The sequence below is a fragment of the Thunnus maccoyii genome, chromosome 9, assembly GCF_910596095.1.
Source record: "Thunnus maccoyii chromosome 9, fThuMac1.1, whole genome shotgun sequence".
Lineage (NCBI taxonomy): Eukaryota > Metazoa > Chordata > Actinopteri > Scombriformes > Scombridae > Thunnus > Thunnus maccoyii.
The window spans coordinates 30,936,001-30,952,546 of NC_056541.1; the positions used below are offsets into that span (position 1 = coordinate 30,936,001).

General features: G+C 39.7%; 1 protein-coding gene across 4 annotated transcripts in view; it reads right to left on the reverse strand.

Annotated features, from left to right (window-relative positions):
• The window catches only part of mamdc2a (MAM domain containing 2a), a 41,787-nt gene that overhangs the window by 13,613 nt on the left and 11,628 nt on the right, over positions 1-16,546 (reverse strand). For all 4 annotated transcript variants that reach the window (XM_042421699.1, XM_042421701.1, XM_042421700.1 and 1 more), the window contains 4 exons: positions 15,673-15,923; positions 12,867-12,951; positions 12,618-12,755; positions 9,084-9,340 (listed from right to left, as the gene is read on the reverse strand). In XM_042421699.1, coding sequence (XP_042277633.1) covers positions 9,084-9,340; positions 12,618-12,755; positions 12,867-12,951; positions 15,673-15,923 — 731 coding nt within the window. The remainder of the gene's footprint in view (positions 1-9,083; positions 9,341-12,617; positions 12,756-12,866; positions 12,952-15,672; positions 15,924-16,546) is intronic.

Below are 16,546 nucleotides of genomic sequence, written 5' to 3' on the forward strand. Positions count from 1 at the left end.
AAAGAAAATGAGGCGCTAGCAGCAACCATCTATCACGAGCCAACCAAGCCAAGAACACACCACTGATAGCGAGAGCAATTACCCAAAACATTTCACAATATTCACAATATTCTGAAAACGTTCCAGTCCAAAGCTGTTCATATGAGAGCACTCTGAGTAAAGGGGGTCACGACTGGACTTGAATGATCAATCTTTTTTTTTTTAATAATATATTTTCAGTCAGTGCAGAGAGACAAGAAACATGGGGAGACCACTTTCAAACAGCAGATGCCTGTATGACGTGGGTCTACTGAGGCACATTGGACCCATTCATATCAGACTATTGGACACTGGTCAAACCTGTGTCTTTGCCATTCATATAGAGACGCAAGTCTGGCCCACAGCATTTCTGCACACATCACTACTCAGCCAGGCGTTGCATCTGGCATCAATCAAATCTATTCTATCTAATCTATTAATAAATCTGAGCCTCATTTTCTGATATCTCTCTGCAGTCAGCTATCAAATAAAGACATAAAATCCTCAAATTATATTTTAAAAAATATAATTACGTTAGTATTTATTAATTAATAAAATCAAAAATAAATTCTTCACTGTAGTCTGTTTAATTTGCTCACTGCATGTAGGTTCCTGCACTGTCTACACTTGGCCAAAGATGGTTCTGTCAAGGAAACGTTTTGAAGTTTGAAAAAATTTAAAGTTGTTCCAGATCCTGGTGATTGCCTCACATCAATTACAGACAAGTAGCTACCAGGTAGCAAGTGCAAGTGTAAGTGTAAATGACAGACAGCTGGCGGGGTTAGCTCAGAAGCTAGTGCCTTCTACAGTATCACTCGGATTCATCAGTCTGATATCCAAACATCACAGACATGACTTACTTTTTTAGAATGTACACCATTATTGACCTCTGTGTATTTGAATTTTCATGGTGGAAAAACAATGACATCTGCAGCAAAGTGTTGTGTTTGGCAGCTTGTAGCACAAGGAACCTTTATCTGTACAGGTTTCATCTCCTGTTACAGCATCGTTGTAATAACTGACTTATGAACATGTCATGCTGAAAGTGTTTTTTAAAGCATACAATCTTGAAAAAGAAAACCAGCAGGTGTGACACAAAGTCCTGCAGGGAAGGTGTGGTTGGGAGAACACATCCTTAGTGGTTGTCCCAGTCTGCATCTGCATCTACACCAGGCCGTGACATGTGGGATTCCCAACAATTTTCAGCAGCTACAGTCAGGCCAACTCCTCTGCAATCACAAGGCCAACACAGACAGGCTGAGGCTGTGCTCCTCTCCACAGGCCATACGGATCATTTATATGGAGGCTGCCAAGAAATGTGCAGCAGGAAAGAACAATCCTCAAGCAACACACACAGACAGAACTGATACAGTTGTTTGAACCACACATGCACTGCCTTGCACATACTGTACCTCTCACCTGCAACAACTTAAAGGGGTTCTCTAGCAATGTAGTACTGTGTTTCCATAAAGTTCAGGGAATTGCAAGAGATAGGTTGTAAAGAGTGCTAAAAATTTAAGCCACAGAGACTTAGATATCCTCACTTTTTGTGTCTAGTATGGCTCAAGCTCTAAAAACACTAGATCCTACATTTCCCATATTGCAACTCGACATTGTCTTTGTTAGACCATCCCTACCTGATGAACACCAACATCTTTTAAACTCCACATCTCTGGTTTGTAATGCAGGCTTTGTGTTATAAATGTGTAGTATCAAACACAAGCTGAGCTAACCCCATGACATCATTAGTTCTTTTTTAAGACTTCTCCTCCAGAGTCACATGAGACATGAATCAGCTGTTTCCATAGTAGCACCTTCCATGACAAGTAAACAGATCTTTATGTATAAAACTGGTGGAGTACCTTGAACACACAATCATCTGGTATTATCTAAAATGAGCACTTTTTTGTTTAGAAACAATATGTATAAATGTCTTTAAAGAAGCAGCCTTTTCACCACTCAGGGGTTTTTGTTTTTGAAAGCACATTGTTTTATTGGCATATAAAATTGCCCCAGACCCCTCCGATTTCATCAGGTGGGGGACAATGATATAGTATGATGCAATTTGTTGTAAGATTTCATGTTGGTTTTCCTCCTGTCCTCCCCAGTTTTTTGAGTCACCAGCCACATGTATACATAGCATTTTCCATCCACTTGCATGAAATGGTTAGCATTAGCTTTTTCATGTAAAACTTATTTATTATTTATTTATTTATCTTATTGTTACCAACTACCCCAGTAGTCTACTAGTTATCTTGACTACTCAGCTAACTTGCAAACTAGACCATACATATCTGTATCTTTATAGAACTATACTTTTCGGACTTAGAAGGTAAGTGTTTTAGCATCTTCCATTCACTTACATGAAACGGTTAGCATTAGCTCTGCTATGCTACACTTTTGAGTGACTTATCTACGCTGTGATTAATACAGATTTGGGTGGCATACCCCAGCCTTCTAGTTAGCTTAACACAGTAGTTTTCAAACCATTTCAGGCTAATTTGAATTCTCAATCTAGCAAAAGCAAAGAAAAGTGCAATGCACTGTTTTCTCATGAGAGAGACAAAGTGTTGTGAAGTCAGCTTGGCAAGATAGCCAGATTAATCATCTTTCTCCTAAATATAAATGGGCAGACATTTATTACATAATTAATGTCCTTGCTTAGCCACGCCTAACTGCAACCCAGTAACAAGGGAGAGGAGAGAGACTTTCTAAAGAAGAGAAGTCAAAGGCTATGTTCTCATACTTTTTAGGTGTTTACTATATGCACATTAGATGCCAAATTACATAATTAAGAGCCAATCATGGATTTGCGTTTCCTTGGGCTTTAAAGCTACATCAGTTTATTAAGGTGACTGAGGAGATTTGTACTCTTCAGACAGAGAGAATCAGGAAACTCTACTTGGACCCTGTGAGACATAGCTTCATGTCTCCCACCTGCTGCAGCTTTAGACTGAGCAGCCAGAGCACCGTGTTGGTCTGCTGCAGCTTTACTGTGTGTTCAGACTAAATGTGACAAAGCAACAGGCTACAAGTCATTTTCAATGGAAGCTGGTGACATGAAACAGCAAACTGACACCTGACACTTGTCGTTGCATTACGAGCGTGACATGCTGGCCTCAACTTTTTCAGCGCTCCAATGATGAAGTGAAGTGTCAACGAATCCTATGTTTTTGCTTCACCATTTCCACTTCCCTTCTCTCTGTCCACAATTCCTGTTCCATTCTGTCTAAAAAATGAAAGAAAAACTAATTTTGACTACAAACTGGCAGATAAAATATTTTCCTTGTTATCTGGAGAGCTCCTGGATAGCACACAGACTGGAGTGATAAAGTACGTGATCTAATGCTCCATATTTTTATAATAATTCAGTAGTTATTAATAGCATTCCCCACATATTGCTTGCCATTTTGGGGGGAAGCCTTTGACAACAACTCTCCACATTAAGATATGCTTTGGGGCATATTTCAGCTAAAAAATGATTCCGCACTTAATTTTATGTTGCACTAATAAGATTTAGTAAGCCGTACTTTGTATCAAATTAGACAAAAACTAGAAATAATATGTTCTTTATTAAACAGTTAACAAACACAGTTGTAATCTAATTGGACACCATACACCTAAATTATGCTTTAATTAGAAACCACGCATGCCGTTAACTATAAAGGAAGGAATTTCTGTCTCTATGTCTGTCTGTCTGTATGTATGTATGCGTGTCCTTTGTGTATCTCAACAACTGTTCATCCGATTGACTTCACACTTAACAAGTGTACTGCTGAGGACCCAAGGAAGTGTAGTGTCAAATTTGGTGCAATTTGGACACGTGACACGGTCAGTATTAATAAACTCTGAATAAACAAGCGATCAGCGAGCCGCTCCGCTCTGCAGCAGTGGGGTGGGGCTTCATGAGCACAGGCGGAGCTGTACAACCCTGCCATGAGAGACACAAGGGGAGGATATCTCTCTTTGTTTCATAACGTTAAAAGTTAGGCTTTGTTGTCAGCTTCCCAACTCATTTTAAAAAAGACAAGAGAAAAAGACAGAGAGAAGGCGAGCAAGCTGAGAGCATGAGTGAGCAACAGAGAGACAGTGGTAGAAAGCTTTCTCTGAGAGAGAGAAAGTCTGTGAATGACAGAAATAAGTTTGATTCTTTCACAGCAGGTATATTCTAAAGCACGAATTAACAACCACTGAACATACAACAGATGATTTACTCAGGAGACTGACACTTTTAGTTTCTGTTTCATTTTCCTCCTTTGCATTTTTCCTTTTCATTTCATTCATTATTCATCCAACAAATGCAGCAGTAAATGCAAAGAACAACAGGACATGTTTTTTCCTCATGTGTGAATGCTGTGTTTCAAGCATGGCAGCTGAGGAGCATGTGCATGAGAGAGAGAGAGAGAGAGAGCAGCAGACTGAAGAGAGGGAGCAGTGGAATGCTTTCTCTGAAACAGAAAGCACGCAGATGAGATAAATGACTGACCAATCAGTGGTCTGCAGTGTTTTCATGGCACTTTTTAGTATCAGCTCAGCTCGAGAAAAGTTTTTGCACATGGTGTGCTCTAAAAAGAGAAAAGTAGGCAGTGAAAAGTCCAATAAGGTTCTAATAGTGGGAAATAGAGATGCACTGTTCTGGCAGCTTCCTTACTGGGGTAAGATAGTGACACAGTATTAAATGGTCTGATGTCTAAGTAGCCTGAAGCATTTGTTATTAGACCACAGTGCATGGGACCAGCCAAAGAAGTATGTCTTCACTTTAGTTTACAGTGCTGTTGTAATGTGTTGTAAATTACTCTCTAAGAATCTCTAATAGGGGTGACCTGATGTGGTTTGAGTTTACGGTACAGTTTTCTCCTAACAAGCATAAATGACGCTGTAAGAAAGTGAAACTATAAAGGCCCAATAAATGTATTGTTCACTGAGCTCTCTGTTATGTTTGTTCTGACTATATGCCTGATATAATATGGCATTAAATTTGTCTAATGAATAATAATAATAAATAAATAATAATAAATTTGGCTATGATAGGCCCATGTTGGTAGCATTGAATTACAGCATAATTTGGTAGAATAGCGTCTAACTGTAGCATATTTCAGATCTGATATGGCATTGTATTTGAGACTAATTAGACTATGATCCTGAAAAATTGTGTCTATTAGTGTATCAAGATCTCCTATTTGGTTTCTAATTAGAACGTAATTTGGTATAATAATGTCTAAGTAGGCCTATATTTTGGGTCTATGCGGTTTCTAATTACAGCATAATTTAGATGTATAGTGTCTAATTAGGGTATAACCGTGTTTGTTTACTGTCTAATAAAGAATAAACTACAGTTTATTACGTCTGACTAGTGTACTGTAAAATAAAGTGTGACTGTAAATTTTAGAAAAAAGTTATATACTATAGCTCAAGGTCGTCAGTAAAAGTACTTGGCAAGCACCAGAAATGACCACAAACAGGTCAGACTTGGATGGATGGATGGACAGACGGATGGCATCATTAATCCCAAAGGGAATATAAAGTGTTAGCAGCCACTTGACATAAATCAACATACAAAAACAATGAGGTGAGTTTCAACCACATCTCACAATATTCATTTAGTTTGCTCACTTGTCATCATGTGACCTGAGTATGCAACTGTTTCTGTTTAAAGAGCCCAGGGCTCCGAGCCAAACCTCCGCACAAATCAACAAGCCAAAGCTGGTGCGCTCATCGTAAACACAATTGAGACTCTTTTAGACACAATTCAAAAGAAATCATGAATCGTATCAAATGATAATATGCAAAAAAAATAATTACTTAGTGCTGAAACTTTTTCCCTAAATGTAACTTGAATGAATCCAAAAGGCACCCAAACGAGAGAGTAAAGTAACTACAGCCTACTGATTTTTGCTGAGGAAGAGGAGCATGTCAACATGCTCAGGAGAAAGACGCGAACGCAGCCTGGTGACAGTTAGTCCAGCAGCTGAAAAACACCCGCTCCGAAGGGACCAAAGTTGCGGGGATGCAGAGGTATTATTGCGCTAACTTCACAAGCCTGGGAAACCTCACTCCCACTTTCCACCAGTAGGGCTGCAACCAAGGGATGGCAGAGTCTCCCTCAGAAAGTTCTGAACTTCTGTTTCAATGCCGGTGTTGCGTTGAGTGGAGTATTGTTCCCTGAGGAGTAGCGCCATAGAAGAGGCCTGCATGTGACTCCAGCATTGATGCGATCATGGGGGTGGATGACACCGAGTCATCACACTGAACCTGTCAATAAATTATGAATAAAATGCCTCATCTAATCTTCATCTTCTCAGCGAGAAGATCAGCTGTATGCCGGCCTGGCAGTCTTGCAGTGAGCAGGACCACTGAGTTCATTTGCCAGTCATCACCGATGCAGTGGCAGGTGATGGTGAGGTAGCTCTCTACTGGTAGTCCAGCAGTCTGTGGTTAAAGAAACCCTGTCATCTGTGGCTTGATTTTTGAACAGCTCCTGCTTTAGTACTTTGTAGCGAGTTTCTATGAGCCTGGTGATGGTGCGTCAGGATGGAATGCAGTATACTTGCTCTATAAAATTAATTTGATCTCGAAAACTTTTGCCTTCAACAACAGTTGTGGGCAGCATATCCATCTCAAACAACTTGCAGATCCCTTGGGTAATTTTTTCTGTCTGTTGTGCATTGCAGCTCCTCTGTGCTAACACTGAGGTGATGGTAGGTTGAGAGGAGGAGGTGGATTCATTGTCGGGTGTACGTTGTTCAAGTGGTACATCATTGGGGTCGTGTTGTAGGTATACACGGCATTGCAATGTTTACAATGAGCTTTGTTGATTTTTAGCTCCAATTGGTCCCACACCAAACTTCGCCTTGCTCTCTTCATGTTTACTTTCCATTTCTACAGCAGCCTGTTTTCCCTGTTAAATTTAGATTGCGCCCCCGGCTTGTTGTTGCACATAGTGAAATTCATTGCAACTTCAATACACATATATACATAATTCCACATGATCAAAAAAATTCTTAATAATCAATTGTTGATCATCAGTCATGCCCATCCCTTGATGAGATTTTGAGATTTGAGATGTTGAGATGTGAGTTGTAATAACTTGCAATCATCCTTTAAATCACATCCAAACTTCAAACTTCAGATGATTTGCAACATGTATCATGTTTTTGAAAAGAAGCCAACATGATGAGCAGATTTCTGTGGTTGAACTACTCATCTAGAGTTCTTCATTTTCTTCTTTTATGGTATTGTACACATACAACATGTGTACAATGCCACACAGGAACTAAAACAATTGTCTTTTGATTTAATTAGGTACAGTAAGACCATGTTGACTTTAAAAAGCTCCACATACAATACACAGCATTGTTTGATTCCTGTGCTGGCCTGACCACTACAGTTGGAAAATCAGTCATTTGTTCCTCAGTATTTGGATGCACAGTGTAATAGCCTCTTGTGAACAGTTAGCTGAAGTTCACTTGATCACTTGCTCACTTCTTGGGTTACAGAAAGATTTTTGTTATGCCAGATTCTATGTGTGTCTGTGCTGTACTACTGGTTTATTCCCATATGAGAACAAGGGCTGCAGTGACCAAGACCTATTTCCACACACATAATGGCACGTCAGTATTGTATTGAGACCACTGGCACCGGAAACAGTGGGGCCAAGGGGACATTGGCCCCCACCCCTTAGCCCTCCTCCAACATTCTTTTTAAGTCACAAATCACTGTATCCCCTCAAATGCCCTATATTGCAACACTTATGGTAAAAAAGTGCGCATCTTGTTTGTGTTCATGTCAACAGCTCGCATATTTCTGCTCCTCGAAACTGGTATTTTTGGTCCGGGGGGCAGACACCCTCTCTACGTTCAAGAGTAGGCTTAAAACTTTCCGACCAGGCTCACTTTGGATCAGCCCCTAGTTATGCTGCTATAGGCCTAGACTGCCGGGGGACTTCCCATGATGCACTGAGCTCCTCTCTACTCCTCCTCCTCTCCATCTGTATGCATTCATGTAACATCAATGCTTGTCACTAACTTGGCTTCTTCCCCAGAGTTATTGCTACTGCTGTTGCTGCTGTTATTGTTATTGTTATGATTGTTGTTATTCTGTCCCTGATAATTTAACCAAGTGGAACTTAATGTGGAGCAACAGGGGGAGGGGGAAAAATACAGTGCTCCACATAACAGTAACAGTACAGGCAGTAAAGTTGCTGTTTACAGTGAGTGGAGAGGTTTCCAGTGTTTCAGGCTTTTCTCCACATTTCAGCACAGAGTGGTCCACAATGAAAACTGCAGAGAGCACAAAAGCCTTAAATTGCGTGTCTTTAATTAGCAGAGGTGCACACACAGAGCTCATCACAAACCAACTTCCATGTATTTTGCATCTATAACATGATCTACCGAAATGTCCGTCAGAATAGACTCCAGCTATTAATGTGACTCAGGCAGGTCTGAGACATGTCAGATTAATGTCTGAATTTTACATTGATGTCGTTCAGGTGTCACTGAATGTATCCAGGATGTTGCAGAAACATCAGGACTGATCTGTTTGTTGCTAACTGCTGCTGTCAGGATCTGACGGTAATTAATGTTCTACCTTCTGCTACACATCTACACCATTGACTGTATATAAAAAGGTCAGCTGTTACACACAGATTCCAGATTTCTACAGTGGAATTGTTTATAATAAAGCAGCCCTTATGGATCACCCTTGCTGAAAACAGTCCTGTGCTAAACAATGCAAGGGGCTGAGTTGGTGTGGGCGTGTTGTTTAAAGTGTCTGTGAGACAATGAAATATGATCCAGCAGTCCGGTTGGAGTAACAGATTAATGCATTTAAAGGCTGATCAGAAAAACACTGCACAGCTGTAATATTCACAACCCTGTTTATTATCTGTGTCCACAGAAAATATGAAAAGGCCTTAACACACACACACACACACACAGAAACTTTTTGGCCCCCACACTTCTGTAATGAATCCGGTGCCCCTGATTGGGATAGATTTGAAAAAACCTGAAACTATCCTTTAAGCTGGGTTACTCACTATAATGGTGCATGCTAGCTCCAGTACTGACCTCCAGGGGGAGTGGGGCCTTGATGTCAATGCCGACCAGAGTCCAGCCCATGGTGGTATACACCTCTGGTCTCCAGATCTCTTCATAGTGGCCCAGCTGGTCTCTGGTGAAAACAGAGAATATGTTTCCCCTCTCCTGGTCCCGGTGGTAGTAGAAGGATAAGCAGCCGGCCATGGGCACTGTGGTCATGGGTGAGGTCAGCTTGGCCACTTCCTGGAAGTGCTTGGCATACACAGAGTCCACATACATGTAGTGGCCTGGAGCAGTGGAAGATATAGATGAGCTGGAGGTGGTTATGAGCTGATACAGTCACATTTATGTGTGTGGGTTACATGTTATCAAAAGACTTTAAAGTGTTAAAATGACATATATGTGTAGTCATTCACACACCTCAAGTTTCAGGTTTTTTCTGCATGCTGCAGTGAGAAATGACTATGTTGTTGCATATAAAGCAGAGATAAAGCAAAGAAAACTGCTGCTCCATATTCCAACCTGGAGTACAAAAAAATTCAGCAGCAATTCAGCACTGAAGTTGAGTTGATAATAAGAAAATTGTTTGGGGATATTATCTAGCTCCATCTTTAGAAAACCTTTTTTTTTATTATGATGCAGCCATCTGAAGTGAGTCTGAAGTATGAAGTCAGGTCAAGTATGAAGTCAAAATTGTTTTTCATGTCTTGAGCATACAAAATGAACGCTGTGGCTGTCAGGTCAGTCAGCTGCAGCAGTCAGACCTCAGGACTGTACAGCATACCTCACAATAATAATCAGTTGCAAGCACAGACACAAACAGCTAACCAGACCAGTGACAAACGGATGCTGTATACTTTGCAAAAATATGTGTTTGGAGTGTTTGTAACATACAGGATCGCATAAACTGACGGAGGAGAAGTGGATTGTGCAGCAGTGATGGTTTTGAAAAGCTTAAATGTGTATTTTGTTACTTTTTTTGCAGAAAAACTGTGTTGACATTGCTAATGTACAGTATATTAGTAAGCAAAGTGTATATTCAAAAGTTTGTACTCTCATTTTATTTTATTCTGGTTTATTGATTATTATTTAACGTTTTTTAAATTGTGTTTTGTTTCTTAGCTACCTTATTTGTTTCATCATTTACAGTTTGTAACTCGGCTGCTGTTACACCAGAATTTCCCTTTGGGATTAATATAGTACTCTGTGTATGTACAGAAAAGCAAAGTACAGGAAAAACCAATATAAATTGTCTTAGTAAGGTGTCTTAGAACAGCTTCAGTGCACCTTGGCATTGATTCTACAAGTCTCTGGACTCTTCTGGAGGGATGAACACCGTTCTTCAAAAAGATATTCCCTCATTTGGTGTTTTGATGATGGTGGTGGAGAGTGCTGTCTAACACATCAGTCCAAAATCTCCCATAAGTGTTCAATTGGGTTGAGATCTGGTGACTGTGAAGGTCATAGCATATGATTCACATCATTTTCATACTCATCAAACCATTCAGTGACCCCTGTTTCATCATAGGATAAAGGTGATTACTCAGAACAACATTGTATTGACCCTTCCCTCTAAGGGTGTGTCCATTTCCGAGGAAAGAATTGTGACCAAAGAATTTTAATTGATCCCATTGTTGGCCAGGAGTTTGTTAACACTCCCATATTCACTACGAAGTGATTGAGTAATTTGAGGGGACAGAATCTTTAAGACAGATCTCTATGTAAGGCCTACACATCTTTTAAGCTCTCTTTTCCCCTTTTTTTCCTTGTTCGAACTGAGTGAATCAGGAGTAAAATGACATGTATGACAACACATGTGGTCTACCTATTGAAATGTCCTTGTGGGTTTTCTTATGTGGGCAAGACAAAAAGGGAACTGAGAATTAGGATCTCTGAGCAGAGAGAGTAGTATCAGAAATAGGGACAAGAGGTCTCCTGTAGTCAGACACTTTAATTCCCCTGGCCATGGAGTTTGTAGGATATGGTTCATGGGTATTGGGGCTGTTAGGCCACTGTTGAGGGGAGGAGATAGGGAGCAGAAACTTATAGAGTATCAGTATTATAGAGTATCCTAGGGGCTTAAATGATGAATTGTTTTTGTCTTGTTTTTTATGAATACAGATGGGTATTACTGATGTATATGTATTTGTATTTTCTATGGAGGTTCTGCACATGAATGAGTTTACATATGTACATACATGCATTTTCTTATCGTTAGTGTGTAAATCAATTGGTTACTTATTGTTTGTTGCAATAACAGAATGTGATATATTTCTTCTTATGACTTAATTTAGCCTTTTATGTTTAGCCTATTGATGATTTGAATCAGCTGGTTGTTAATCACCAGCAGGTCCCTGGCTGCTGTTTACTAGGGGTCACACCCAGATATGTCTCAGAAATGCTGAGGAAAACCTGAGCCTGAAACGCATCCGTTTCCTTCTGCTGCTGTGCATTATTAAAAGTGTTAAATACTTATTTGTGAGTACAGATGACTTAATTTGCTAGACAATGGACTCAAACCATGCCAGCAAAATGCCCCCCACAGCATAACAGAGACACCGGATCCCCTCACTGTAGGGGTCAAGCATTCAGGCCTCTACTGTTCTCTTGGTCTACGCCACACATACACTCTCCCACTTGTCAAGAATATGGTGACGGATGACTCATCTGAGCATATCACTTTTTTCCACATCTCTGTAGACCAGTGCCTATGCTTTTTGCACCACTGAACTCTGAAATGAATGTGCGTCCATCTTTGTAATGAGGGGTTTGTGCACTGCAACCCTATTATAACATCCCTCTCTATGTAATTGTCGACGGCTCTTCTTGCTGACAGTCTGATTACGTCTTGCATTGACATTCTGAGTCACCTGAGGAAGAGTTGCTCTTCGCACTAATGCACAAGCATCATGGTCATCAAATGTGCACTGTTGACCACAATTTCCAACCCTATTATTATTATCTAAATGCACTTTAGTCACTGTTCCTAGTGAAACATTAGCTAGTTGAGCAGTCTTTGTGACTCAATCTCTTGCCATCCAACACTGAACCTTTTTTCAAAAACATTTAGATCTTTTCTTCTTGCCATGTTTATAGAAAGTCAGACTCAACTGGGCCTGCTCAGCATTTTTATACATGCCACATATATGACTGGATGTTAATTACTTCATTTTACCATGCAGTACACCTGTGTGGAAGCATCTGCATTCATTATGTTTCTCCACTCATTTATTTAGGGCTTTCCTTTCATTTGTCACCCGTCTGTATGTATACATATCTGTTGTTTTGGTGGTGGATTTCTTCAAGGACAGTTTTTCTAACCTCATGCATCCTACAACCTGAACAACACTCAGTTGCCTAAACTTTTGGGAGTTGTGGATGTAGTGTAGGTTATTAGTGTTGATATACTGTGTATGTCAATGTGTATGACGTTATGAATATGTAACACAATTTAGCTATGATCAGGTTTTTTATATACAAAAACATAAAAATAAACACCAATTTGACCTTCAACTATAATTCACTCTTCAACTAACAGATGCTCAGACAAGTAACTGCATTTACCTCTGCGGTTACTGTTGGTGTGGTTTTCAGGCAGATTAGACTCAGGCTCTGTAGTCATACTCCCCCCAACGTACCAGTTGACATTTGGGTTCCAGCTGTTGCTGTAGCCACACAGATGATGCTCCTCAAAATTACACTCTGGTGACGATAAAACAGTAGTTTTGTATATTTACTATCAAGCTAAACATGATTCCTTTATAAATCTTACACATTTTGTATGAATAAACTTGATATAATGTTGACACTGACCTATGCAGTAACCAGGAACAATGTGGATTTCAAAGATGGCCACACTGTTGCCTGAGCCACGTTCAGGTCGACCTTCCAATAAAATCTGTGGCAGAAAAAGGAGAATTCCAAAGTAACTGGGACAGAAAGCAATCACCAACATTGTCTCACCATGTCATCATGTCACATCACATAAACATCATGTCAGGTCATGTCCTGATAGTAAATGGACTGCATTTATATAGCGCCTTTCTCAAAGTGCTTTACAACACATGCCAACATTCACCCATTCACTCACACATTCATACACTGATGGCAGAGGCTGCCACGCAAGGTGCAACCTGCTCCTCAGGATCTAATCTAATTCAAACACACAGACACTGCTGGCTCAGCCATCGGGAGCAATTTGGGGTTCAGTATCTTGCCCAAGGTCACTTCAACATGCAGACTGGAGGAGCTGGGGATCAAATTTAAAAGTCAGCTGTGCAAGAACAAGTACTGATAAAGAATACACAAACACAAGGGTCATACAGAGAGTCAACTATATACGCACACATACATGGGCTTGTGAATGAAACAAAATGCACATATGTAAATAAGCATGTGCGTATGACTGTATGCCTCAGCTGTAGTGGTTTGAAACTTATGTTGTGGTAGCTGCACTGTGTGTATCAATAGTACGTGTGAGAAAATAGGTGTACACATAAATGTACGGCAACAATACATCAATATATCCAATCACATCACACATCACAGCCCATAATGTCACAGCATGCATCACATATCCCACCACATTATCCCAGAATCATAATCACATTAACACATCACCTCATATCCAGTACACTAGAGTACACTGGCAAATGATACCAATGATACCAACCTTTAAATGGTTGTCATGCCATTACTTACAGTGCCAACACGGTGTAGTTTTGTTTTCCCCTCATAGAGTAGTATGGCATGTGGGACAACTTTAAAGTCTCTAGTACAGAGCTTTAAATTATGGCATGTTCTTTCTCAGGTGTAATTATATTAAGAAATGGTCCTCACAAAGAAAAAAAAAAGACTTTTCTGGAAGAGGTTAGTGCTTTGGTTAACAATAATGAAGCAGGTTAAATTTAGGAAGAGGCTTGAATGACATCATGTCTTCTTTTATAGGACTTGTGGGCCTCTGCCTCAAACTCAGTCTGTACTTAAGGAGGGTTAGCTTTCTTTAAATTTAGATTAGCAAGCAAAACTGTATTTATATTGCACATTTAATTCCACAGGGAAAGCTGCTTTACAGAAAAAGCAAAGAACATGAAAAGCATACATACAAAGATATATAAATACATGCAGTACATAGTACAAAGTTCCAGAACAGCTGCTAAATGGACCTTGAGGTGAGGTGAGATTATTTGTCAAATACCTTTTCCAAGGTCAAAAATTAACTTTGAAACTCAACTGCAAGCCAACATTGACAAGAAAAAAACCTTGAAGTGCTCAGCAAAAAAAGAAAATGGAAATTCGAGAAAATCTAGTTTTGTGACAACTGGGTAACCTCCACCTGTTAAAGAGGTTATGTGATATGATCGAATTCTGCAGGACCGCTGCTGTTTTGTAAACATACATACATACAAAGTATTTTAACAATAGAGACACTATTAAATCGCTAATAAAAACCACAACACTAACAAAATGTATCAAATATGTACAAGAAAAAACAATAAACTGAGAAAGTATTCCAGCAGCTGGGAGCATAAAAACTAAACACAGCCTCACAAGCACTTTATTTAACTCCTGAAGCAATCAGAAGGCTTGTACCAAATTACCCGCGAGCAAGCTTGAGGGAGCCAATCAAAATGTCTCCAATTAAAAATCAGCTGCATTTTGACTGAGCCAACAATCTTTAAAAGTAAAGATCAGTGAGGAAGGAAACATAGTATGATAAGAAGCCTTTTACTTAATATGGTTTTAAAAGTGATAAAGGGAAGTTTTAATTGTGTCATCATGTTTCTGTGGAATGTAAATTAAGAAGATGTCAGACGCATAAGTCTGGAGCCAAATAGGCCGAGCCATCTCTTTCTACTTCCATCACACTTTCAATTCAATCATATTCAATGCTGCACTCAAATGGTAGTAGCCATGGTCCTGGTAGCCTAGTGTTGTGAGATGCATTAACAACAACATGTTTGATTCCTGACACATCTTTGATCTCTGACCTTTTGCAAAAAAGGAAAAAGTCCAGAGAAATGCAGGGTAGGGGAAGTTGATGGATTTTAATTTTGTAACACTTTCCAAGCCTGAAATTTTTCCAAAACTACAGTGAACTCATTAAGAGAGATGGAAGGAGGATTATGATTGGTTGAAGGAAAACTGTATGTGATGCACAAAATTTTCTTCTGGAAGAGGATAGATAATTGTTTGTATTTTTTCGGATAATCTATAAAATATATGGATGAAGCCAATGAATATATCCATCCATTCTCTAAAGAGCTTATCCTGTTCAGGGTCTGATGTTAAGCACCTTGAACTGCCATTGTGTATGAGAAGTGCTATACAAATACAATTGACTTGACTTGATATGATGTTGGGCTAAAGCTTATCCCAGCAGGTACTGGATTTTCAACAAAACTTTGATTTAGACAAGACATGCAAATGACCTTGACAGCAAAGATGCGAAAATAGAAAGTGAGGTTTTCTGAACATTGGTTTCTCCAGCCTCTAACCCAACAACTGATCAAAACAGCACTGATAAAGAATCATTCTGATGACTTTCCTATTCAAATTGCTAATTGAGTAAAAGTCTCCTTAATGTGACTGTGACTGTGATCTTTACAGAAATTCATACCTGGTAGGGGGTGGTCGTGTTGGCTAGGTCCACACTAGCAATGAGCCAGCTGTCAGAGGCTTTGTTGGCGGTCCAGAGCCTGTAGTCAAAGTTATCACTGTCTGGTCTGAGATGGAGCTGCAGGGAACCTTGTCCAGCAATCTGGTACACCAGCCTCACACAGCTCCACTCCTGCTGGTCCAGAACTGGACTGACAAGAACCGCCTGTTCCTGGTCATATAAGAAGGCTGAGTCCACTGTTATCAAATGGCCTACAACAACAAAATGAAGATGTGTCATATTTATGTACATGTGGAATATTACAGATGCTAAGAGGTGCTGATGCATTTTTAGACCCACTATCTTGCAATTTTTCTTATCTTTACTATTTTTACATTATCTTAAGATAACTAATAGTTATATTTACAATATTCTATTGTATTTCATGTGTTTGTTTTATTATTACGCCACTTAAACCCTAAATTTGCTAAACATGCTCAACAACTCACCAACTTTGGCTTGCACATCAGGTCTGGTGTCGTGAAAAATTTGATAAAATGTAAAAATAAACCCCCAAAGTGCCAAAATGTGCTCTCTAGCGCCACCTATGTAACTAAAATGGCTGCCTGTAGGAATGTCATAGAGAGATCAAACCAAAACTCAATTATCCATCTCATCAAGACCTACAGATTATATACTGACACCCCTGACCTAAATCCAACAAGTCCGCAATTAGCCTTTCAAAATAAGACTTTGCCTCAATTTTGGCCCCCAAACAAACACTATCTCCTCCGAGGGCATTAATGGTATCAGCTTCAAACTTTACTAGATGACTTATGACACTATGCTGAAAAAAAGTTGTTAAAAACTTTGTAATAACTGAAACTGTTTGGAT